Genomic DNA, 26,553 nt, shown 5'->3' on the forward strand with positions numbered 1-26,553 from the left:
ATTTGGGGGATGAAATTCCGCACCAATGTGTGTCATGCTAGGCTCTGTCCTCCTATTTCCATCACAGGAAATAGAAATTAGGAGGACAAAGCTGACCTGAGAGTGACACACACTGACGACTGGGCGAATGGGGTCATGTTCGGTCATGTGCGGCGGCAGGGCTGCTCCTGGAGTCCCGTCTCCACTTCATCGTGAGCTGCCGCTGTCTTCTCCTCCGGATCTGTTTCTCTATTGTGTCAGCCAGTCTGGCAGTGTGACAGAGGTCGCAGAGCAGAGGGAAAAAAGGCAGGTGGTCAGTATAGGAATACTGTAGGTAGGTCAGTGTAGTGGTCAGTATAGGAGTCAGGTAGTTTAGTGTAGTAATCAGGTAGGTCAGAGTAGTGGTAGGTCAGTGACTCAGTGTAGTGGCCAGTATAGGAATCAGGTAGGTCAGTGTAGTGGACAGGTAGGTCAGTGTAGGAGTCAGATAGGTCAGTGCTACTAACACAGACATGGGGCACTAGTCCATGTTCTGACATTATGATACCAATGATGGGGCACTGTTCCTCCCACTGATACCAATGATGTGGCGGTATTCCTCCCACTGATACCGATGAGGGGGCACTATTCCTCCCACTGATACCAATGATGGGACAGTGTTCCTCCCACTGATACCAATAATGGGACACTATTTCTCCCACTGACACCAATGATGGGACACTATTCCTCCCACTGACACCAATGATGGGACACTATTCCTCCCACTGAAACCAATGATGGGACAGTGTTCCTCCCACTGACACCAATGATGGGACAGTGTTCCTCCTACTGATAACAATAATGGGGCATTATTCCTCCCACTGACACCAATGATGGGGCACTGTTCCTCCCAGGGCCTACCTGATGGGGCCCCCCCCCAACCCTGCCTCAAAAAAGTGATATTTTAAGTGATATTTATCTTTGTCCAGGCTAATCACATTCCTTCTAACAAATGAGAGTGCTGCAGCTGACTTTAAGGATTCAATTTTCCTTAAGCCAGCACATCTATTATGCCTTTAAATCAGCTGAGGCATGCACTCCAAAAAATTATTTAAATCTGTATGACCCAATTCACACTAGCATTGCTCTCTGAAGAGTGATCTGCATGCGGATTGCTCTTCTGACAGAATTTGGCTGGTGGTGAACAGGCACTGTATCACCTCCTCAGCAGGAAACATGGTGGGTGGTTACAGTAGGTGGTGGGTGGTTACAGTAGTTGCTTTGCGGAAGCTGCATATGTACTTTGCCAACCACTACCTTTCCAGCATGAGGGCCCTTTCACACAGTGCTGCTCCACTCAGCAAGGGATCAGTGAGTGGATTCTCTGCAGAATTGGAGCTAAATGGGACAGATGTGTTCTGATTTCCAGGTCTGTTCAGTTTGCATCTGCACACAATGCACAGCCCACAGGGGAGGACTTGTGATGTCTCTATGGGTGGCCAAATGGAAATTTGGACTTGTGTCCACTCACAACAGGCAATGTGGAAGGAAGATTGACCACACTCCCAGCATCAGAAAAAAAAAATAGCTTTTATATCCACATAGAAAAGCATCACAAACCCACAATACAGAGAGATAGCAGCATTTTTTTTTTTAAATCTATGTATATCTGGATTCCATCCTATATAGAGCTTTCATACAGATCATACAGATCCACATGAAAAAATGGCAGGCAGATCTAATTGTAAGGTTTGGGTGAAAGCTTCTTTAAGGAGGGGTGGTTGGTGGGTGGTTAAAAAAATGCAGCTCAGCTACATGTTTTTACTCCCCCCCCCCTTCCATCCAAACAAGTAGCAAGTGTAAAGTAGCATCTCATGCTTATGATTATCATTATGATGATCACAGAACTTTAGATCCTCTATTGCTCTGCCACAGTGCCACATGGCTATTGAGTGCTGACTTTGTTATGGCTCTATTGTGTGACAGTCTGTACACACTCAGACCCAATAGCCATGTGACACTGTGGAAGAGCAATAGAGGATCTAAAGTGCTGTGATCATCCTAATGACGATAATCATGAACACAGTGGGGAGTCAGGGGGCTGTACCTTCTTTCCATGGTAGCTGGTGTGACTGTGTGCCCTTCCTTGCCTGTAGCTGTGCACCGCTGCTCGATTAAGTTTCCTGCATCCTCTCAGCCAGACAGTCACATGACTCTCTCACTCCCACCCACAGACAGCACTTACTGAGGGAGCCCTGTACACATAAATCACTCCGCCAGGGATGGTACAAGCAGAGGGCAGCCGGAACTAGAACATGTGCAGCGCATTATGCGTCAAGCTTTATCTACCTGCGCCCCCCGAAAATGGAAATAAAGTCCCTTCAGTTATTTCACTTCCTGGGCCCCTCTATTGCCCTAATGGGGCCCAGGATTATGTAAGTACACCCTAAAAAGCAAGCAGGAACATGGGTGGTTTAGAAAAACATTTTAATATATTCTGTCAGAATTTAACTATAAAGCTTCCCGGGCCCCCTAGCTGAGCCGGGCCCGGTACATCAGGGCTGGCTGTACTGCCCTATCAGCGGCCCTGGTTCCTCCCATTGATGCCAAAGATGGGGCACTATTACTGTACACCACCACAGTGACACTGTCAGACTGATATTTTTCTGGATAACCATACAAGTGATGGGCTCTGTGCATCAGAGAAAGTCCTTTGGCTCTTATTTAGGCAGTCTGAATTTGTACTGTGTCCAATGGCCCTCTACTGGCTCAGAACGCCTTTCCAGCCGCAGACACTTACTTCTGTGGTGAGAACTGCATAATTGTGAGGTAGGAATAACCTGCCCAGGGTTAACACTGGAGATTGCAGCCACCACAGCAGGGGTGAGACAAAGTTCCCTGTCCAGGAAAACAGTAAGCTATCTTATCTAGACAAGATCTTTAGTTAAAGGGCTCTGAAGTAGAACTGGGCAAAGAACTGCCTTGAGAAGTGACAGTGTGCTGTGTGAAAAGTAAGAAAGAAATGAAATTATTGTATTGGGGGGGGGGGGGGGGGGGGGGGTTGGACTGAGGTGACCCTAATTTCTTTAATAAAAAAATAGCAGTTTAAAAAAATGTTTGTTATTTTGAGCTTGCCTTCTCTGACTAAAAAAAAAAACACATTAATTGAAGCCTCACTGTGCCACCAAACGCAGTCACTGTGCAATCACACGCAACCTCTGTGCCATCACATGCAGCCACTGTGCCCAAACGCAACACTGTGCCATCAATTGTCGCCACTGTGCCATCACATGCAGCCACTGTGCCAACACACGCAGCACTGTGCCATCAATTGTCGCCACTGTGCCATCACATGCAGCCACTGTGCCCATCACACGCAGCCACTGTGCCCATCACACGCAGCCACTGTGCCACCATCACACGCAGCCACTGTGCCCATCACACGCAGCCACTGTGCCCATCACACGCAGCCACTGTGCCCATCACACGCAGCAACTGTGCCAACACACGCAGCACTGTGCCATCAATTGTCACCACTGTGCCATCACATGCAGCCACTGTGCCCATCACACGCAGCCACTGTGCCCATCACACGCAGCACTGTGCCCATCACACGCAGCACTGTGCCCATCACACGCAGCACTGTGCCATCAATTGTTGCCTATACTTTGAAGTGCAAAGGAGGGCTCGGGGGAATTACAGGCTGTAGAGAACAGTGCGCCATTGCAACCTTATATTTTGAGGTTTTAATTACATTATATTAATAGTCGTGAACTAAAGTGGGCTGGTCTAAGGCATGAAACTCCAGGGCTGAAAATGAGTCCCACTCCGGCCCTGCTATCATCTGTCCTGTTAACCCTATGGTTTATACCAGGATCACCCTGGCGGTGTTCCCCACAGTTTTTCCCCATCTGGAGACACCACATGCTGAAAACTTTCACAAGCCGGTCGGCCTGTGACTCCTCCCCTCCATACCAGCTTTGTAACGCAGCGCTCCGACGCTGCCATTATCAGCACCATCGGTACGTCACACTGCTATAGGTCCAGCCCATTCCAAACATCTTCAGCCCCTCCCCCTTGTGTCTGGCAACAAACCCTGGCCAGCCACAGTGGAGGGCTGTCTGTTTGCTCTCATCGGAGACACGCAGTGTATGGACATGGACCAGGGGATATTTAAGCATGTACTTCTTAACCACTTCCCGACGGCCGTACGACTATATACGGCCGCCGGGTGGCTCTACTTCTCTGGGAGGCCGTGTTTTTACGGCCGCCCCTTTTCGCGTTCCCCGCGCGCGCTCCCGAGCGCGCAGCGGGGAACTGCTGTGCTGGCCGTGTCCCTTGGACACAGCCAGTCACAGATCGCCGTGAACGGCCAATCGGAGCGGCCGTTTCCTAGGCGATCTGTGCGGCCAATGAGAGATGATCTCATATGTTTACATATGAGATCATCTCTCATTCCCGGCTCTCGCAGACAGCGGTGCTGTCAGGGGAGAGAGGAGACGGGTCTGTGTCTCTTGTACATAGAGACACAGATCGGTCACCCCCCCAGTCACCCCCCCTCCCCCACAGTTAGAACACTAATTGGGATACACATTTAACCCCTTCCTCACCCCCTAGTGTTAACCCCTTCCCTGCCAGTCACATTTATACAGTAATTAGTGCATATTTATAGCACTGATCGCTGTATAAATGTGAATGGCGCCAAAAATGTGTCAAAAGTGTCCGATGTGTCCGCCATAACGTCGCAGTCCCAATAAAAATCGCAGATCGCCGCCATTTCTAGTAAAAAAAAAAATTTATACAGTAATTAGTGCATATTTATAGCACTGATTGCAGTATAAATGTGAATGGCGCCAAAAACGTGTCAAAAGTGTCCGATGTGTCCGCCATAACGTCGCAGTCCCAATAAAAATCGCAGATCGCCGCCATTTCTAGTAAAAAAAAAATAATAATAATAATTCTGTCCCTTATTTTGTAGGCGCTATAACTTTTGCGCAAACCAGTCGCTTATTGCGATTTTTTTTTTTTTTTTTTACTAAAAATATGTAGAATACGAATCGGCCTAGACTGAGGATAAAAAAAAAACGTAAAAAAAAAAAATTGAGCTATTATAGCAACAAGTAAAAATATTTTTTTTTTTTTCAAAATTGTCGCTCTATTTTTGTTTATAGCGCAAAAAATAAAAACCGCAGAGGTGATCAAATACCACCAAAAGAAAGCTCTATTTGTGGGGAAAAAAGGACGTTAATTTTGTTTTCGAGCCACGTCGCACGACCGCGCAATAGTCAGTTAAAGCGACGCAGTGCCGAATCGCAAAAAGTCCTCTGGTCAGGAAGGGGTTTAAGTGCCCAGTAAGGAAGTGGTTAAGCATTCACTCCCCGTGGCGATCAGGGAACAGATGGGCTTGCTCCGATCCCTCCAGATCCCTGGAATACACTCCAGTGTTTTTCAATGATCTGGGTGACTGGAGCAATTCCAGGGACCCTTCCCCTACTAATCCAGGCGATTCCTTGCCTATATAGGACAACAGGTGATTCCTTGCCTAATAAGGAATTCATTTCCTCTCTTTTCACTTATGATTTATCTGTTTTTTTTATCATTCCCTCGTGACAATGGAAACTGGTTTTTCCTTCCATATTCAGTGGCATCTTTTTGGATTTTTAGTAATTTTATCTACACTGAGTCCACTATATGCATCAGTGAGATTCTTAATCTCACTCCCCTTTACTTTTGGCATTTGAGCTGCCTATATAACCTAGCACCTGTATAAATCACTTGATTCAGTGTATATACATTTGGTAAGTGACCAAATATATCCTAATCTCTATGTACACTATTATTCACATACCCACATTTATATCATTTTAATTCCCCCCCCCCCCCCCCCCGGCACTCTACAACACTCTGCCTAAGCTTTTCGGTCCTCTTCCCTTACTCCCTCTCCAGATTTCTCTTCATCTCTGCTTTTCTCCCCCCCCTTTTTTTCTTCCAATTATTTTCTCACCCCCCCTCCCCCCCTTTTTTTTTTTACACACATTCACCTTTAAAATGATCAAGTCACTGAATTTTCTTGTTCACATATATAGGGACCCACCTGTCCCTTCCATGGGGTGCAGAAATTTAGCGGAGAGTGTTCTCACAGACACGGACTTATTTGTCCGCCGTATCGACGTCTGGAAGTTACAGCTCAGTGGTAAGTGCCCCCCCCTTTTTTTCTCTCCTTCCAATTTAGATATACATTTAATATGCTTGCTTAATTTAATGCATTTCGATAACCTCTATGGTTCAATATATACCTGTTTATGCCTCACCAAGACACAGAAGCACCGCTCCACATAAATGCAACTGTACATATAGCCCAAAGTGTTTAATGTAATATTTAATTTGTAATCTATGTTGAGGATCAAAAGTGTATATCCGATTGTGTAAACCTCATTGTATATGTTTCTTGTATGTATCAATACCCTCCGTTTTTAGAGTTCATATGATATTTTATTGTGCCACTTTTAAAGGCCCGGACGAAGTAGAAATCCACAAAACGCATAGGCCCTACTATCTTCTCTGCTTGAGAATCGCACACCCTGAATTTGAAACTTCTAAACTGTAACATGGTTTTATTTCATGCTTTGATTTTGTGGTATTACTGCCCTTTGGCAGAAAAATAAAAGTTGTTTATTTTTTCTATAATTCTAGAATTTCTATATTTATTTACTCCTCCAAGGCACATACAAAGTCCTACCCCATGCAACCTTTTCTTGAAAAATAGTCGCACACCCGAGTGGTCAGTTGAGGCAGTGATAACCCCAAGGGTGGCCACAAATGTATTTGTGATCAAATCAAGGGAATTCTGATGGTGAAACTGATAGTGCATGCATTTGTTAATCAATGTCCCTTGTGAAATCACAGAATGAATCAAACCCTCCCTGAGGATCACTCGTGACCCTGTGTCGACAGGGGTTAGGGAGGGGCAAGGATGGCGATGGCACCTGGACCAAACGTAGAGTTAACTGCCTGTGGGGTGCAAGCGGCTTGTGCGACTGAACTGAGATACCAAATAGAGCACTCAGTGTGTATAGTCCGGTGTGCTGGAAGCAAAAGGGAAGTACCTACTTCTACGTTTTAAAAAAAGCCAGTGTTTTTTTTACGGTATAAGGACCGTTGGAGTGCTCTTTGCTTATATGGCATACTGTGAAGCAACACCACGAAGGGAGAGGATTGAGGAAACCAAGACTGCACTGATTTAGCCCTTAAGAGGCTAAAAAACACTATATGACCAATCTTGGCTATGAGGTCACACTGCATAATGTGAAAATACACCTAAGAAGGGTGCAAGCCCATTACAATGACATTTCGTTTGGCTTTGAGCACCATAAGAAGAATATGGTCTAAGAAGCACTTTAGGTGGATGGTGATTGGCCAGTGGGGCTATATCACACAAGGTTTATGTGGACTACACATATGATCCTATTATATATGCACTGGAATTGCATGTATTTGTCACTTTTGTGAACTGTTTACTTTGTGGGGACACATTTTTTCTATACATAATTTACCATTATATATTATCTATATATCACAAAAAAAAAAAAAAATACAGCATGGCACAATTATAACATTTTTAAAATCACAGAATGCCTTGTATTAATAAAATAAATCTTCTGAAGAACGGAAGCTGCACAGTGAGTGACCCACTGTGATTGCTGGGCCCAGCCCCGATTATCAGTTTCACATTTTCATCACAGGCTACATATGCAGTAGCCACCAGCTGGGGCAATCATAAGATATAACTTACTGGTACCCAACAAATGCCTCAAAGTTTTCACCCCAAACATCAGCTTAAATAATGGGAAAGTATCTAAGTACTGGTGCAAGAATATCCTTTAAATAAGATCATACAACTAACCCAGCCCATTAAGTCTTTAAATTAAAATATTCATATCTTACCTGTTGCTGCAAAGCACAACAGAGAATGTAATGCATGCACACAATTGGGTTAGTTTTCTCATCAAAGTTAATTCAGCAAAAACACAAAAATTAAGGATTCATGCAACCACACTTAACAGGTTATGTTATGATTGTAAATTGTTTTGTTAACACCGAAAGACACCTTTTGGACAAGGTTTAGAGGCTTTCCCAAATACCTTTAAAAGCTGTGTCAAACATGCACAAAATAAATACCAATTAGTTCAAGTGCACAATTCAGATATAGAACCTGGTTTAGAAGCGGAAGAACTGACCTGTGATTTCTAGAATAAAAGAAAATACAATAGGAATGAGAAGACCCTATTTGTAAAATAAAAACAAATCTAGAACAAAGCAGTGGGTGAAGGGAAAAACAAAAAAAAACTCTTACCTCTTTCAAGCCTCTGTTTTTGATGTTGAGTTTCTTTGCATTCACAAAGTCAAAAAGTTTCCCATATTCCTCTCTGCATTGACAAAAGAGGTAAAGTAAATAAGGATTTTTGACTTCCAAGTAAAAATCCTTTTCTTGGAGTACCGTGCAAAGACACAGGTTGCTTTTAGGCCTTTACCAGGGGTTATGTGCTGTCATACACTATATGCTAGAGCCAGCTGAATCCAAGCCAAGGACAGAGGGGTTGTCTCGTTCTGGGATGTCAATTCCAAGAAAAGGATTTTATAGATAAGTACAGTAAATACTTTTTACACAATACAGAAAGGGTGCAGCATTTAGCTGGCAGCTGCTGCAGCAGGACAGGGCTGAATGGTGCACAGAGTGGGACAAATGCCCACATCGCAAGAGGTTTATATTGCAGGCATTCATCCTTGGGCACATGCTGCCTTAAAGGTAAAATTGCTGGCACTGCATATATCGCTGGAAGTGGGATTTTTCCTGCCCAAGTATTACAAGGACCTTACCTTAGGGGTCTGAAGTGATGGATGATGTGGTTATTATAACGAGGTGGTTGATGATTCATCCAGCCCTTGATTACATGCTGTTGTTGACCAGATATAAAATTTGAGGGTCAATAGGATCCAGTAAGAAGGCTTGGCCGTGCTTAATAAAAAAGGTATGTACCGTATTTTCCGGCGTATAAAAGACTGGGCGTATAAGATGACCCCCTACTTTTACTGTTAAAATATAGGGTTTGGGCTATACTCGCCGTATAAGACTACCCCTCTTCCCACGCACACCAAATAAAAATTTAAAATCATCAGATTGGATTTCAATATGGTAATTTGAATTCAATATACTTAGCAGGAAAACTGTCACTTATAAACATAAGGCCGTTTGTCATTAAACATGTAAACATAAAAAAACAGTGCAAGTGATTTAAACTTTTCCTAATTCACTCTAAAGCTGGAAGGAAGGATAAGACAAACCCATGGGAGCTGCCATGCTGTTTGTTTTCTAAGCAGTCAACCAAACTGAAACTGATGATGATAGGAGGAAGATAACAAACAATAGAGAGAGCAAGTGTCGGGAAAGTCCCTGGCGAGTCAGCAACGCCCATCATAACTCCAAGCTATTTTTACAGGTTTTGCTGGCGTGACAGTTTCCCTTTAACCACTTAAGACCCGAACCAAAATGCAGCTAAAGGACCCGGCCAGGTTTTGCGATTTAGCACTGCGTCGCTTTAACAGACAATTGTGCGGTCGTGCGACGTGGCTCCCAAACAAAATTGGCTTCCTTTTTTTCCTACAGATAGAGATTTCTTTTGTTGGTATGTTATCACCTCTGCGATTTTTATTTTTTGCGCTATAAACAAAAATAGAGCGACAATTTTGAAAAAAAATGCAATATTTTTTACTTTTTGCTATAATAAATATCCCCCAAAAATATATAAAAAAAAAAAATGTCCTCAGTTTAGGCCGATGCGTATTCTACCTATTTTTGGTAAAAAATAAATAAAAAAAATCGCAATCAGCGTTTATCGGTTGGTTTGCGCAAAATTTATAGAGTTTACAAAATAGGGAATAGTTTTATTGCATTTTTATTAATTTTTCTTTTTTACTACTTATGGCGGCGATCAGCGATTTTTTTCGTGACTGCGACATTATGGCGGACACTTCGGACAATTTTGACACATTTTTGGGACCATTGTCATTTTCACAGCAAAAAATGCATTGTTTATTGTGAAAATGACAGTTGCAGTTTGGGAACATGTAAACACACATGATGGGGTTATGTGTGATCTCATGTGTGTTTACAACTGTAGGGGGGTGTGGCTGTAGGTGTGACGTCATCGATTATGTATCCCTAAAGAAGGGATCACACGATCAATGACGCCGCCACAGAGAAGAACGGGGACTGATCGCGGGACCCCAGCGGCGATCGGGTCCGCGGGTCCCGGAGCGTCGGACCGAGTCGCGGGCGCGCGCCCACGACCCACGGCTGGACAATAGCACAGCACGTACCTGTACGTGCATGTGCCCAGCTGTGCCATTTTGCCGACGTATATGTGCAGGAGGCGGTCCTAAAGTGGTTAAAAGCCTTCAAAATCCTCCTGTTCATCATCTGATATCATAAGTACATTAATGACATCTTGTGATACATTTGTAAGGCAGTCATCGTATGGATCTAATTCCGTATCAGATGGTGTGGTCTCAGCTTCGGCTTCCTCTTCATCTAGCCACAAGTAGTAGTCCTCCATACCATCTAATGAATTTGATATGCCACACTTCTTGAAAGACTGGATTACCATTTCTGCATCAATATCATTCCAGGCTTTTATGACAAACTTGCACAAAACATCCACAGTTATGTTCCATAGCAAAGTTTACAACTTTAAGTTTGAAACTGGCTTCATATTTCTTTCTTCTTGCTGGTGGAGCCATTTGTATACTGTATTGGTACTGTATGTACGGTACTGGTGCTGTACTGTATGTATAGTACTGGTGCTGTACTGTATGTATAGGTGCTGTACTGCATGTACAGATACTGGTGTTGTACTGTATCTGCTCACCAGACTGCCTTCCCTCAGGATCTCCAATACCAGTATGCAACAACCAGTCAATCGATATATTTACTGTACACACTGCCTGCTTGGATTGTATTCACCACTTCACCAGATGCCTTCCCTCAGAGCAAGCAGCCAATCAAAGCAAGCGATGCATTTCCTGTGCACACTGCATACAAAGCCTGCTTGGATTGGGTGGATCTCCCTGCCTGCCCAGCCCTCCCTGTCTCCAAGACGATCTGAGCGGGAGTTCTGTGACTGTACACATGAGAAAGGGGGGAGGGGGCAGCTCCAGGAGCGGGGATGCAGGCGTGGTGGCTCAGTGCCTGTCCCTGAAGCTTCAGCACGCCGTATACCGAGAACTGTGAGTACACATGAAAGCAGGGAGAGGGGGCGGCTCCAGGAGCAGTTAGCTGGGAAGCAGGCACGGTGGCTCAGTGCCTGTCCTTGAAGCCTTAGGGAGTTTGTTAGCACAATTAGCTGCACAGGCCTGTAGTGAAAAGGTTAATAATCAGCGGCTTGAATGAGGCCCAAAACAGTCCTGCATAAATTGGATCGCAGGTAGCTTTTCATATATATTATCTCTTTATTTCATACATTTTTCAGGTTTACCGCATATAAACTCAGTGTCTCCACCTTACATTTCCATTTTATACCAATCAAAGACATACCTTCCCAAGCCCCCCCCCCCCCCCCCCCCAAAAAAAGAAACCCTACCCCTCCTCTCTCTCCCCCAAACACCTCCAGTATTAGTCATCCCTGTTCATACCACACCCCATTTTCCCCCTGGAGCCCTGTCCTCCTTCAATTCCCCCACTTCTCAACACTCCAGTAATATCATCTATTCACGCGACTTTTTAAACTCTATTCACTTCCCCTATACATTGTTATATATTTCTATAGAGTCTTCCCTTCTGTGTATTGATTCCTCTATTGATCTCACCCAGCCTATTTTAACTGCCCATTCCTTCTTTGAGGGTGCTTCAGGGGTTTTCCACAGTCTTGGAATCAGACAGTTAGCTGCGTTTAGGAGATGAGGCACCAAGGTATCTTTATATTGAGCTACCTTTTTATCTGTATCATGGAACAAATATTTCCACGGGTCTTTTTGAATCTGTTCCCCGTTATCTGATAGATGTCATCTATTATGCCCTGTACACACGATCGGTTCATCCGATGAAAACGGTCTGATGGATTTTTTCCATCAGATATCCGATGAAGCTGACTTTCATCAGTATTGCCTACACACCATCAGTTAAAAAAAACGATCGTGTCAGAACGCGGTGACGTAAAAACACAACGACGTGCTGAGAAAAATGAAGTTCAATGCTTCCAAGCATGTGTCAAATTGATTCTGAGCATGCGTGGATTTTTAACCGATGGACGTGCCCACAGACAATAGTTTTTTTATCGTTTTTTTAACCATCAGATAATTTTAAAACAAGTTCCTAGTTTTTTCACCGATGGATAAAAAAAACGATGGGGCCCACACACGATCGGTTCGTCTGATGAAAACAGTCCATCATACCGTTTTCATCAGACGAATCGATCGTGTGTACGCGGCATTACTCTCTCCCAGTAAGACTTGATCTTCCCAAACTCCCAACATAGATGTGCAAAGGTCCCTAAAGCCCCACAACCCCTCCAGCACGTTGATGGGATCTCTGTGCTATGCTCTCTGCGGAGTAACATACCACCTTGCTATTAATTTGTAACACATCTCTACTGTCTTAATGTCACTGGAAGTAAACCAGGCTATCTTCAATATCTTACTTCTATGTTTTTCTCCCTGAAGGGCGCCTATTTCTTCCTCCCATTTTCTCAAATAGGGAGTCCTATTTCTTCCATCAATATTTTAGATACGCTCTGCCTCAAGCACCGCGGGGAGGAGAGAAGTCTCTCCATTGAGTTTATTTCCCACTTTCCCAGTGCTGTATTAGTGCGTGTCTCCACCTAATGGTCTGCTGGTGAGTTACATTGCCAGTGATACAATCTACTCAATTTGTCCTAAGAGTGTGTTTAGTCCATGGATTTGTATTTTTTTGCCAGTTCTCTGTACGGTCATGGGATCCAAACCCTCTTCCATAAATCTACTTTAACAGAATATCCAGGCTCAAACTTACCAACCAAATTCACCTGTCTAACAGTATGCATTAAAAACAGAAGTTTAGTTGCACGCATTTGCAAATACATGTGTGAACCGTCAAGGCTCTGTGTACTGCAGTTTTAAACTATAAAATGTAAAGCCTCCTCAGTGGAAGCACATGTATGCTGATGTATAGATAACGCACTAGCACCTTTGCTTCTACGTGCTGGGTGTTAAGTGCTCCTGCCCCTTTAAGGATAGCTGGGCTACCTCCAGTCACCTGCCCTTTATCGATGCAGTGGTTCTCAACCTGGGGTTGGGAACCCCTTGGGGGTCGAATGATAATTTGCCAGAATTGCCAAATCCTGGCCTGTTTCTGAAGCCCACACCGCTCTCCCAGACTTTTCTCGGCCGCCCAGCTGAGCTATTTCTAGAGCCCGTGGCCGCCCATTCGGCCTCTTTGCAGCAGCCCATTCAGTTCACGGCATGGCTGGGGGGCAGAGACTAGATGTCAGCTGACTGGTGAGGAAAGTGAAGTGGGAGGGGCTGAAGGAGACCGTATCTCCATTTCAGCATAGGTATCACTGCTGCGAGACACCACTGTAGTACGGGTTCCACACTACTAAAATAATTTTACCGTTATGGGTCCCTACAATTTGTGAAATGTTATCAAGGGGTCAGGACTCTAGAAAGGTTGAGAACCACTGATCTATTGGTTGGTTGCTGATTCTTCGGTAAGTTTGAGCCTGGATATTCTGTTATTTTTATATGTATATGCGCCCTTTCCAGTGCTCCTTACTGTATAGACCAGTCATAGGTAGGGGCAGTGACATTTGTTTTTTCTAAATCTACTTTACTTTGTGCTTTTTTTAATTTCCACCCAACCTTTACCCTCATTATGTATCCAACCTGTTATCCTCCCAATAACGATTGCCTGGTAATACTTCTTAAAGTCTGGTGCTGCTAACCCCCCAAGCTTTTTGCCCTTTACCAATGTTGCATACGAGATTCTAGAATGCTTGCATTTCCAAATATATTTCAAAGCTAAAGTGCTTAATTTCACAAAAAAATCCTGTGAGACTTATTGGGATCATTTGGAATATATATGTTAATTTAGGCAAGATAATCATTAAAGCGGGGGTTCACCCTATTAATAAAACATTTTTTTTTTCCTCTAGCATAAAATGAGGCATAGTAGCGCGAGCTACAGTATGCCTGTCTTTATTTTTTTTATCCCCGTACTCACTGTGCAATCGTAGAGACAAGATTACGACTCCCAGCGGGGAATGGGCATTCCTATGGAGAGAGAAGGTGATTGACGGCCAGGTCTGGCACGTCACGCTTCTCCGGAAATAGCCGAAATAGGACTTGGCGCTTCACGGCGCCTGCGCATAGTCTGTGCGCAGGCGCCGTGAAGAGCCGAGACCTGTTCCGGCTGTCTTCTGGGAGCGTGACATGCCAGAGCCGGCCGTCAATCACCTTCCCTCTCCATAGGAACGCCCATTCCCCACGGGGAGTCGTAATCTTGTCTCTACGAGTGCACAGTGAGTACGGGGATAAAAAAAATAAAGACAGGCATACTGTAGCTCGCGCTACTATGCCTCATTTTATGCTAAAAAGTTGTTATGAAGGGTGAACCACCGCTTTAAGGCATTTATCCTCCCTAACCAAGACAGGAATTTGTTTCTTAAATAATTGAGTTGGTCTTTTACCTTATTTAATATAGGGATATAATCTGCCGCATATAAGGACTCCTCCCTCCAATGACGCTTGAATTGCCAACTGCTTTTTTTTGTCATGGTTATGTTTAAGATCTCCGATTTTGATATATTCATTTTAAAATTTGACTAAATTTCTGCTAAATTCCATTAATATAATTGGTATTGTTGTCCTAGGGTTGGAGATAAATAACACGTCATCTGCGTATGCAGCCACCTATACTCCCTGTCCCCTGCTCTCACTCCTTTTATATCCTTATTTTTCCGGATTGCAGCCAATAATGTTTCTAATGCTAATACAAATAGCATTAGCGACAGGGGACAACCCTGCCTTATATCGTTAAATAGTTACAGGGAAGCGGATAAAGTTTCATTTATTCAAATTGTAGGTGTTGGATGGAAATAAAACGCAGATATCCATCGCATCGTCTTTTCTCCCATTCCCAGGAATCTCAATGTACCCAACATGAAGCCCCAGTCTACTCTGTAGAAGGCCTTTTCGGCATATACCAACAGAAGTACGGCACGATGCACTTTAAATAATATAGTATGGGTGGGTAGGGGGGTTTCCCCCCCCTCTTGTTTTTTTTCCCACAAGGTGGTCAGCAGGTTTTGGGGGGGGAAACATTTTTTTTACCCCTTAAAATTAATAGAAATAGAGAGAAGTCACAGGAGTTAAAGGATAAGATATGGGGTAAATGTACACAATACACTCTAAATAATATAGTATGGGTGGGTAGGAGGGTTACTCCCCCCCCTCTTTTTTTTTTGAGAGAGGCAAATAGGTAATGGGGTAAGAGTGACACTCTCGTCCCCTCATAATAAAAAATAGAGGTCATAGTCACTAAAGGATAAGAAATGGGAAAGTGGGCACTCGGCACTTAAATAGGTGGTTGTGGGTAGTTTTTTTTTCCCTTCTTGGGAGGGGGGAGGGAAAGGAGAGGGCTGGGGTAGAGGAGAGATGAAAAAGCAGGAGGATGTAGGAGACCCATATTGTTGTTGTTATTTATGTTCATGTAATGTTGAAATCATTTTAAAATGTGATTCCTTTTGTACGCTTATTGGAAATGAAATGTAAATTATATCTGTGTTTTAATTTTTTTTATAAAAAAATAAAAAAAGAGAAGTACGGCTGGGGCCCCACTCTCTCGTCTCATGTATTAAAAACAGAGACTTGAAGTTATCTTTCCCCTCCCTCCCTGCTACAAACCCGACCTGATCACTATGAATCCATTGTGGTAATAGTGGCTTTAGTCTTCCTGCAATTATCTTTGAAAAGATCTTTATATCGGTATTTAGTAACGATATCGGTCTGTAGCTATCCGGTGCTATTGGATCCTTGTCTTCCTTCAAAATCAGGGTTATGTAAGCAATCAAGGCCTATTCTCGTGGGTTCTCTCCTTCTGCTAGTGTGTTAAAATATTTGCATAATTTGGGGACCAGTAATTTCTGAAACCTTTTGTAGTACATAATTGAGTACCCGCCAGGGCCGGGACTCTTCCCTGCGGCCTCATCTTTAATTGCTTTCATCACTGCTTCCTGTGTGATTGGTATTTCCAGGAGCTCCAAATCCTCTTTAGTCATCACTGGAAGAATCAGGCCCTGCAGGTACTCCTGAACTTCATCCTTACCCCCCCTCTTATCTTCTTTTTGTCCAACATTGTAGAACTGGCTATATCAGTGGAAAACCTTTGCCATGTCGGGGGATGAATGTATAATTTCTCCTTTATTGTTTTTAACAGGTAGCTTTTTAAATAGTAGTCTGGTCAGAACTCATTCCCATGAAAGTAACACTTGGGCCACATCCAAAACTATGCCCAGGTACTGCAAATGGTAGGTTGGATCGAATATAGACTTCTAAATTGGTTGGAAATCCACCCAAGACTCTGAAGCGTGTTCATTGTCCTCTGCACACTGCCTGCCTAACCTGGGCTGGAGATCATTTAAGATAAGGTCTAAGGCACAGGTATCAAACACAAGGCCCTCGGGCCGAATCCGGCCCTCCAGGCCATTTCATGTGGCCCTTGCACCTCTCCTGCAGCTGCAGGAAAGCTCCAGCCCACCTCTGGTCCTCCTCCAGGCCCTTATTTTTTGCTTTCAAGCAATGCATCCAGCTTCCCAGCAGCAACAAAAAGGTAAGGGGGGGGGGGGGGTGCACTGTGATGTAAGGGAGAGTGGGAAACTCAACTTCTGATGGTGGAGTGGCTCTTGAAATCTAATGTAAGGGGAGGGGATGCACTGGACATCTAATCTTACAGATACAACCAGCCTTTTTGAGGGCAATCATAATGCTGATGGTGTCCACAATGAAATTGAGTTTGACACCCTTGGTCTAGGGGACGACCGATAGTTTTTTTTTTCAGGGACGATACCGATTTTCGGCCACCTTTCAAGCTGATATTCGGTTCAACACCGCCACTCATACGCAGCTTGTCACCAGATGCAGCCTGTCACTTGCCACCATCACCTGCCACCCAGATGCAGCATGTCACTACTTCTGGCAGCGCCTCCCCAGCAGCACCCAAGTGGGTAAACTTCTACATGTGGGCAAGTATTGAGTGAGGACATAACCATCTCTGCTCGCCCGCAGCTGTCAAGAGCAGCCTTGCTGTAGGGGTGGAACTGCGGTGATGCCAAGTTGGCAGTGAGAATGTCATCTCTCTGCTGCACCGCTGACAGCCTGCAGTGAGAGCGCCCCACGGGGACAGGGGGAGGTGGTCTTACCAATATTGGCAAGTGTCTGACCAATACCGATAATGTGAACATTGGCCGCCCTGATAATCGTTCGAACCCCAATCAAGGTCATTCAGATATACCATGTGTATTCCCTGAGAGCATAGTGCAAGAATAGGGGCAAGCATGCTGGTAAAGACTCCAGGGACAGAGACTGGCCAAAGTCACAAAATGGAAGTGCTGCTTGCCCACTACACAGGAACAGTTGATGGGAATATGCATCCTTGATATCAATGCTAGAAATTCCCTTTTTGCAGTGCTGCAACGACAGACCAGCCATTTACTGATGAGAACCTTCAAGTCAGCATTTACCACTACTAAGTAAAACTCTTGCCTGTACCCTGGGGGCACCATGTACTGGACCCAAAGATCCAAAATATCATGAGTCCGGGTGTCGGCAAAGGCCAGCAAGGGTCCCTCCACGTGTACATTTTAAGGAAAATATTGTGCAAGACATAGATGGTTTTGATGTACAAGACTTGACATAGAACTGAATGGAGTACTGGCAGATTTTGCCATGGGTGACCTTAGCAGTCTTGTTACTGGGCAAGAGTGCTTTTTCCAAGCGTGACTTCCTCAATAAGGTAATTACAGTGCATCCAGAAAGTATGCACAGCGCTTCACTTTCCACATTTTGTTGTTACCGCCTTATTCCAGAATTGATTAAATTCATTATTTTCCTCAAAACTCTAAAAACAAAACCCCATAAATGACAATATGAAAGAAGTTTGTTAGAAATCTTTTCAAATAAAAAAATTAAATCACATTTATTCACAGCCTTTGCCATGACACTCAAAATTGAGCTCAAGTGCATCCCGTTTTCACTGATCATCCTCGAGATGCTTATACAACTTGGAGTCCACCTGTGGTAAATTCAGTTGATTGGACATGATTTGGAAAGGCACACACCTGTCTATAAAGGTCCCACAGTTAACAGACCATGTCAGAGCACAAACCAAACCATGAAGTCCAAGGAATTATCTGTATACCTCCAAGACCGGATTGTATCAAGGCACAGAACTGGGAAAGGGTACAGAAAAATTTCTGCAGCATTAAAAAGGTTCCAATGAGCACATTGGCCTCCATCATCTGCAATCTAAAGAAGTTTGGAACCTCCCTAGAGTGGGCCGGCCAAACAGTTATCAGGGGAGAAGGGCCTTAGTCAGGGAGGGGACCAAGAACCCGATTGTAACGGTCACCACCGTTTACGACCTTCCATCCCAGTCACGACAGCTCATCGACACTCCAACCCACAGGATCCGATCCATAAGAATTCCCCCAGACACGAGACACACAGCTCTGTGCTTCTGGTTTCAAATGTAAAGATACTTTAATAGTTTCTTCTCAGCTTTTTATACAGTACAAGGCATTAAAGCAACAATGAGATCTCCACCCCCCTAATCACACACTAAGGCTAATTACTAAACATTCCTTAATTAACAGCATAACAAACAAAACACCTTCACACACTGAGTTCCCTAGGCAGACGTTGCGTCTCCGCATACAGCTTGACACCTATTCACACCTCTGAGCATCAATAGGCTGTAGACCGTGTTATCACACATAAACAGTATTTAGCATACATAATTAGAGGTCTGGGAGCAGACCTGGGTTAACACCTTTACACAAGGACAATGGAATGTCTTCCAGGCCCTGACTCAATTAGCATGTCACTAGTCAGGGCTAATCATAGAATGAGTCACTATTGACTGGTTGGGTCAACATCTTGCAGTATCTCAAAATCCTGCAATACGAACTATCAGTGATGTCCTATCTCATGTAATACATGAATTATGATTCACTTGCCACCCCATGCCCAAAAGGCACAGGGTGGACTCAGATCCAAGAGTTATCAGTGACGCTGACACAGGAGTATCCCCCATCCTCGCAAAGTCTCTGGGTGTCCCGGGTCATTCCGTTACACCGATGGTTACTCTGACAGAGCTCCAGCGTTTCTGTGGAAAGAGGAGAACCTTCCAGAAGAACAACCATCTTTGCAGCACTCCACCAATCAGGCCTGTATGATAGAGTGGTGAGACGGAAGCCACTCCTCAGTAAAAAGGCACGGCAGCCTGACTGATGTTTGCCAAAGGCACCTAAATAACTCATCTGATGAAACCAAGGATTGAACTCTTTGGCCTGAATGTCAAGTGTCATATCTGGAGGAAACCAGGTACCGCTTATCACCTGGCCAATACCATTCCTACAGTGAAGCATGGTGGTGACAGCATCATGCTGTGGGGATGTTTTTAGTGGCAGGAACTGGAAAACTAGCCAGGATCGATAGAAAGATGAATGCAGCAATGTAATGAGACATACTTGATGACAATATGCTCCAGAGCGCTCTGGACCGCAGACTGGGGCAAAAGTTCATCCTCTAATAGGCCATCTACTCCAAGCATACAGCCAAGATAACAAATAATTGGCTACAGGACAATGAGCGGCCCAGCCAGAGCCCAGACATGAACTCGTTTGAACATCTCTGGAGAGATCTGCAAAATGGCTGTGCCCCGATGCTCCCCATCCAACCTGATAGAGCTTGAGAGGTCCTGCAAAGAATAATGGGAGGAACTGCACAAAAATAGTAGGGCTGCCGAAACTATGAATTCCCTGATTAATCGTTCATTTTTTTGGTCGATCAAAATTATTTTGATCGGTACTCACCGACTTCTGGGTCTTCAGGGAGTCCATCCATAGGAAAGACCGCGGCTTCAGCCTAGCTCCAGAGAGACGGCCATATTGGTACACCCGGCGGCAGCCTAGTAGCAGCGCGCTTTCGTCATCACCCGCCTGCGGACGGGTCTGCCTGCTGTCATTTATTCTGGTAAGAGCAGACAATTCCTATATATACAGTGGGGCTATATAGAGTGGGAGATATGGATATTACAGCAGGGGGGTGAGATGTGGATATTACAGCGGGGTGGGGGGGGTGAGATGTGGATGAGACGTGGATATTACAGCGGGGTGGGGGGGGTGAGATGTGGATGAGATGTGGATATTACAGCGGGGTGGGGGGGGGGAGATGTGGATATTACAGCGGGGGGGAGGGAGATGTGGATATTACAGGGGGGGGGGGGAGGGAGATGTGGATATTACAGCCGGGGGGAGGGAGATGTGGATAATACAGCCGGGGGGAGGGAGATGTGGATATTACAGCCAGGGGGGGAGGGAGATGTGGATATTACAGCCGGGGGGGGGGGGGGGGGATGTGGATATTACAGCCGGGGGGGATGTGGATATTACAGCGGGGGGGGGAAATGTGGATATTACAGCAGAGGGGGGGGGGGAGAGGTGTGGATACTACAGCGGAGGGGGTTGGAGACGTGGATATTACAGCAGGGGGGAGAGAGAGATGTGAACATTACAGCGGTGGGGGGGGGGGGCGGAGATGTGGACATTACAGCGGTGGGGGAGATGTGGATATTACAGCGGTGGGGGAGATGTGGATATTACAGGGGGGAGATAACATTACAGTTATACTTTTTTTTTTTTAATTATATATTTGTTTTTCTTTCCATAAAATATACATAGGAATAGAGACAAGGCAAATACAAAAGAGAAAAAAGTATATACATTCATTTTATCAAAATATACATTCGCCCTGACCTTTCCCATTTTAATACAACTTTCCACTCTAACCCTCCCCTAACCTTAACTCTCTCTCTCACACACACACACACACACACACACACACACACACACACAGACAGACAGGTGAGGAACCCACCCTAACCCAACTTCCCACAAAGCCGAACAAAAAAAAAAAAAAAAAAAAGAGAACTCTCCGCTCTCTTCCTTTTAAACCATACGTCATAAAAAAGCCAATGTTTTTCCTTCGGACTATGCAAATAGTGTTTCCCTTCACTTCCCTTACTCCTCATTGATCTATTTCGACCATTAGTCTCTTCCCTACGTCTGAATTCTTAAATTCCAGCTCTTCCACGTATCTTCATATTGATTTTTCTTACCCTTAGCTGAGAGGACCAAGTCTTCCATGGCTTCTATATCTCCAACTCTATTCATCCAATTTAAAACCGTTGGCGGTCTAGTATCTCTCCAATGTAAGGGGATCCCTGCTTTAGCTGCATTAACCATATGGCACAGTACAGACTTCCTATAGATCTGAACTGGGATCTTAGGGCAGTAGAGCAAGAAGAATGCGGGATCATTGGGCAATTTTAAATTTGAAAATTTTTGTAAAATTCTTAAAATCATCGTCCAATAGAATCTTATTTTTTTTACATAGCCAAAATTAATGGAGCAATGTCCCGCTTTCTTCTCCACATCTCCAACATCTGTTTGAGTTTTCAGTCCAACAATTTTTAAGTCGTACTGGGGTGTAGTACCACTGCATCAGAACTTTGTAATTTAATTCCTGGGTTCGTGTACAGATTGAGTTTAGAGTCCGATAGGTAATCTGTTTACGTTGGAGTGGGGTAAAAGTCCCATCTAGGTCCTTCTCCCATTTATTAATACCTGGTATCTCGAAATCGTCTGAAGGTTTATTTAGTAATCCATACATTTTAGAGATCCCTCGAGAGAGTGGTTCTATATCGTTACAGTAAGACTCAAAAGTTGTTAACTGACGGTGAAAATGTATTCCAGGTCCTAAAGATCTCATGAAATGGCTTATTTGAAGAGCCTGCCAGATATGGACTTCAAAGGGGCCTCCTAGTTGTGTTAGTGTTTTAATAGTTGACCAGGTTTCTAATTTAATAAAATGTGAGGCCTGGTATATTTCCTTCTCTTTAAGGGGCTGAAAGGCCTCAACTTCAATACCTGGACTAAAACATGGGTTTCCCAGGAATGGAAACAGGGGTGATTGTATTGAAGAAAATTTCCCGTTTCGGTAAATCCGTGCAGCAATTTTGAGAGTTGTGCCGATTATAGGGTGGCTTTTAAGAGAGGCCGGTAGGGCTGTTTAACACCAAGGTGCCCTGCACAAGGGAACTGTACTCAACTGCTGTTCCATGTCAACCCATCTCGTAAATCTAATATGTCTACACCAAATCAACTAGTCTAGATAGATGTACTGCGTGGTAGTACTTAAATATATCAGGAACCAAAATCCGGCCAAAGTTCTTAGGTATAGTCAACAAATCTCGTTGGATCCTAGGGTGTTTCCCTGCCCAGATAAAATTCATAAATTAACTGCGTATCTGGTGCAGAAACGTCACTGGGATCTTAATTGGTAGAGCCTGAAGAAGATACAGAATTTTCGGGAGAGCAGACATTTTAATTACGTTAATACGACCAAACCACGAATGGAGACCATGTCGCCATTTGTCGAGAAGAGATCGTAATAGATTGTACATTGGTGGAAAATTCATTTTAAAAATGTCTTTCTCCTTTGATTGGATGATTGTACCCAAATACTTAAGTGTTGTTCTCCATTTAAAACCAAAATTTGCTTGTATGGTATTACAAGAAAGGGGCGTTATTGACACTCATAGCCTCCGATTTAGTCTGGTTTATTTTTAGATTAGATAACGAACCATATTTCTCAATCTCTCCCATCAAATTCCCGTATATCTGGGTTTTGGCGGACTCTGTTCAGCAATGGTTCCAAAGAAAGAACAAAGAGAAGGGGTGAAAGGGGACAGACCTGGCAGGTACCATTTGAGATGCTGAAGGGTTTTGAAAGAACCCCATTTACTTTTACAGCAGCCTGTGGATTTGCATAAGCACTTTTGATCCAGCTGATCATACGGTCTCCCAGACCCACTTGCTTCAGCACCTCAAATAGGAACCACCAGTTAACCGTATCAAATGCCTTCTCGGCATCGGTATTCAGAAACACACAAGGTGCATTTGTGTCATTTGCCTGATAAATCAAATTGAGGACCCTCGTCGTGTTGTCTCTTCCTTCTCTTGTGGGAATAAACCCTACTTGATCTAAATCTACTATTTGGGAAATCCATGGTTGTAATCTAGCCGCTAGTATTTTAGTAAATATTTTTAGATCCGTGTTAAGCAATGAGATGGGTCTGTAACTTCCACAGTCCGCCGGGTCCTTCCCCTCCTTTGGAATTAATGTACTATGTGCTCTCAAGGTGTCCAGGGGAAATGCGGAAGTCAGACCCACAGTTATAATTAATCAAAATTAGTTGATTAATCAATTTAAAAAAAATGATCGGACACGAAAAATTTTATAAGTAAAAGCCGTAAAAAAATAGGTATGCCAAGCTTGTAGAATCATACTCAAAAAGACTTGAGGCTGTAATTGGTGTCAAATGTGCTTCAAGAAAGTATTGAACACAGGCTGTGAATACTTATGTACATTATTTGAAATTATTTTCTTGCTGTTTATTAAGTGGTCTTGCATAGCAAGAGCACTTATTGTTATCTCACATATATATTATTATTATTATAGCCAAATTTTAAACTGTATCTCCTCCCACAGTTTTTACACTACATAGACGAGTAATATATCGAAACGTGCGGATTGTTCCAGAATGGTGTGCTACTACTTTGTGGAACGTTTCGCCAAATCGTTCGCGAAATATCATAATTTTTGCGTCAAAATTTTCCCATAGGAATGAATGGGGAGAGGTACAGTGTGGAATGTCAGAAACTGAAAAATCAGCACATGATTTGTAAACTGTGACCACTCCCTCATTTTCAAGCCGACCTACACAAATCTTATTTCAAAACGTTCAGCTATCCCTGCTGCCATAACACTTGTTCACGGCTAAGCGATTGATCAAACCGTTCTCACAATATTACAATTTGTTTGCAACCTACGCCATCCATTATTTCAATGGAAGTCAATAGAGGTCAATGGAGGTCAAAGTTTAGAAAACTAAAACTTGCTGGGGAATTTGTAAACTGCGACTGTGCCTTCAATTTTATTATTTCAGAGACATACTATACATCAAAATGTAGGTAAAATATAAAGATATTCGCTGTACGATTTATAGTTTTTAAAATACAATCATTTGAAGGACAAGTATTCAAAAATTAAAGCAAGAATCTGAGTCTCTGCTTAGAGTGTGTTTGCATATGTTTACATTGGTTTCCTAGGAGATGCTGAGGTAATTAAAACTCCTCATGCACAGCTATAAGGGGATTCTATAGCTCCTCCCACACAGTTGTGAGGTAGTTGTGAGGTGTTTTCTGTGAGGTGTTTTCTGTGAGGTAAATACCTTCATTTGAAGGACAAGTATTCAAAAAACATTCCCCAATTTCTGCTGTGTTTACAGAGAGCCTGCAAACCAAACAATTGGTTTCCTAGGAGACGCTGAGGAGTTTAATAACACCTCACAATCAGCTGTGAGGTGAGTTGGCTTGCATATGTTTACATTGGTTTCCTAGGAGACGCTGAGGTAAAAACCTTCATACACACATCTGTGAGGGCTTTCTATAGCTCCTCCCACACACTGAGGTGATATGGCTCAGTTTTTTTTGGCTCTGCGTAACTTCTGCATGCTCTGCATATAGCAACCCGTCCATAGCAACCCGTCCATAGCAACCCGTCCATAGCAACCAGTCCATAGCAACCAGTCCATAGCAACCAGTCCATAGCAACCAGTCCATAGCAACCAGTCCATAGCAACCAGTCCATAGCAACCAGTCCATAGCAACCAGTCCATAGCAACCAGTTTTTGATGGGGCAAATAAGATGGTGCAGTTTTGATGGTGCAGTTTTTGATGGGGCAATAGATCGAACTGGATCGACACATGGTTGGATCACATTTACATCTCCAGGGGCACCGTCTCCAGTCAGGAGTATTGGTGGAGGCAAGACCACGCCACACAATTTCCCCAGAAATTGTATCTTTTCTAGTTTTCAATACATTTACAAAGCTTTCAAACAAATGTGTTTCGTGTTGTCATTATGAGGTATTGTTTGTACAATTTTAGGAAAATAATTAATTTAATCCATTTTGGAATAAGGCTGCAACACAACAAAACATGAAAAAACTCAAGCGCTGTCAATACTTTACTGATACACTGTAAATGTTGAGTCATTCTCCACCAAACCAAATCCTAATCATTGCTTACACATTGTCTCGACAGCCAGAGGATCCTGCTCCTCTGAACAAACATGAGAGAAAAAAGGTCAGAATTTTTACTCTAAATCTGCCAAACTATCTATGCAGTACTGCAATGCTACCGCTAGGAGGCTCAGTTTTTGGAGCATTGAGGGATCTGTCAGGATCAAACCAGGGCTATGCACCATGCACTTGGTCCAGACTTTGGCAAAAAGGCCATAACCACAACCAAAAATTTAATGGGCAAGCTCCAGAAACAAAAAAAAGGCTTAAAAAGAAATAAATAAAAAAAAATAAAGTGTGCCTCTGGCTTTTTATCCACTGGGTCTTTGGACGCTGGGATATCCTCAACAGGAACTGTAAGGGATCTGTTGAGGCAGGATATAAATGAATTACAGGCACTTTCCAGTTTTTGGAGGTAGGACTCCTCAAGTAGGTACTGCTGCACAAACCTACTAAAAGGTGTATACGCTTTATCTGGCCTCATACAACGGATCCCTGGAAAGGAACCACATACTGGTGACATTAGGTTCTGCAGGTGACGAAGGAGCCAAGATTAGCATAAAAGATTTCCATCAGGTTGTGAGAGATCAATTGATCATACTCCTGACAAGAACAAAGTGGATGGATTGTGGGGGGGGGGGTGTATGCAGGCTTTGGAGGCACCAGAAAACACTTTGAATTATAGTAAATGTATAAAAATAGGATTTTTGTACTCACCGTAAAATCATTTTCTCTGAAGTCCATGGACGGACACAACTCCTTAAATCATGACAAGTGGGTTATGTTCCCCGTTTACAAGAGAGTACTAGGCAGAAACATGTTAAATAGTTAAATACATGTTACATTAACAGAGTTGAACAGCCCCGCCCAGGGGGCAGTCCCTCCAGACATAACCTTCCTCACTGTAGCATGCAGCCTCAGTTCGTAACAAGCAGTACAAACCTAAGAAAGAGGGGTGGGAGCTGTGTCCGTCCGTGGACTTCAGAGAAAAGGAATTTACGGTGAGTACAAAAAATCCTATTTTCTCTTATTGTCCATGGACGGACACAGCTCCTTAAATCTTGACAAGTGGGACGTCACCAAGCAGTGTCAAAAACGAGGGGTGGGAAATACTTCAGTAAAACCATTTTTAATATCACCCA

At 43.7% G+C, this 26,553-nt stretch overlaps 1 protein-coding gene across 2 annotated transcripts in view; it reads right to left on the bottom strand.

Moving 5' to 3' along the window:
• The window catches only part of SSRP1 (structure specific recognition protein 1), a 248,430-nt gene that overhangs the window by 40,067 nt on the left and 181,810 nt on the right, over positions 1–26,553 (bottom strand). The window contains exons 9-10 of one of the 2 annotated variants that reach the window (XM_040320881.1): positions 8,312–8,384; positions 8,196–8,204 (exon numbers count right to left, since the gene is read on the bottom strand). In XM_040320881.1, the coding sequence (XP_040176815.1) occupies positions 8,196–8,204; positions 8,312–8,384 (82 nt within the window). The remainder of the gene's footprint in view (positions 1–8,195; positions 8,205–8,311; positions 8,385–26,553) is intronic. The other variant, XM_040320882.1, reaches the window with a different exon arrangement.

This window comes from Rana temporaria, chromosome 8 (assembly GCF_905171775.1).
Source record: "Rana temporaria chromosome 8, aRanTem1.1, whole genome shotgun sequence".
Taxonomy (NCBI): Eukaryota; Metazoa; Chordata; class Amphibia; order Anura; family Ranidae; genus Rana; species Rana temporaria.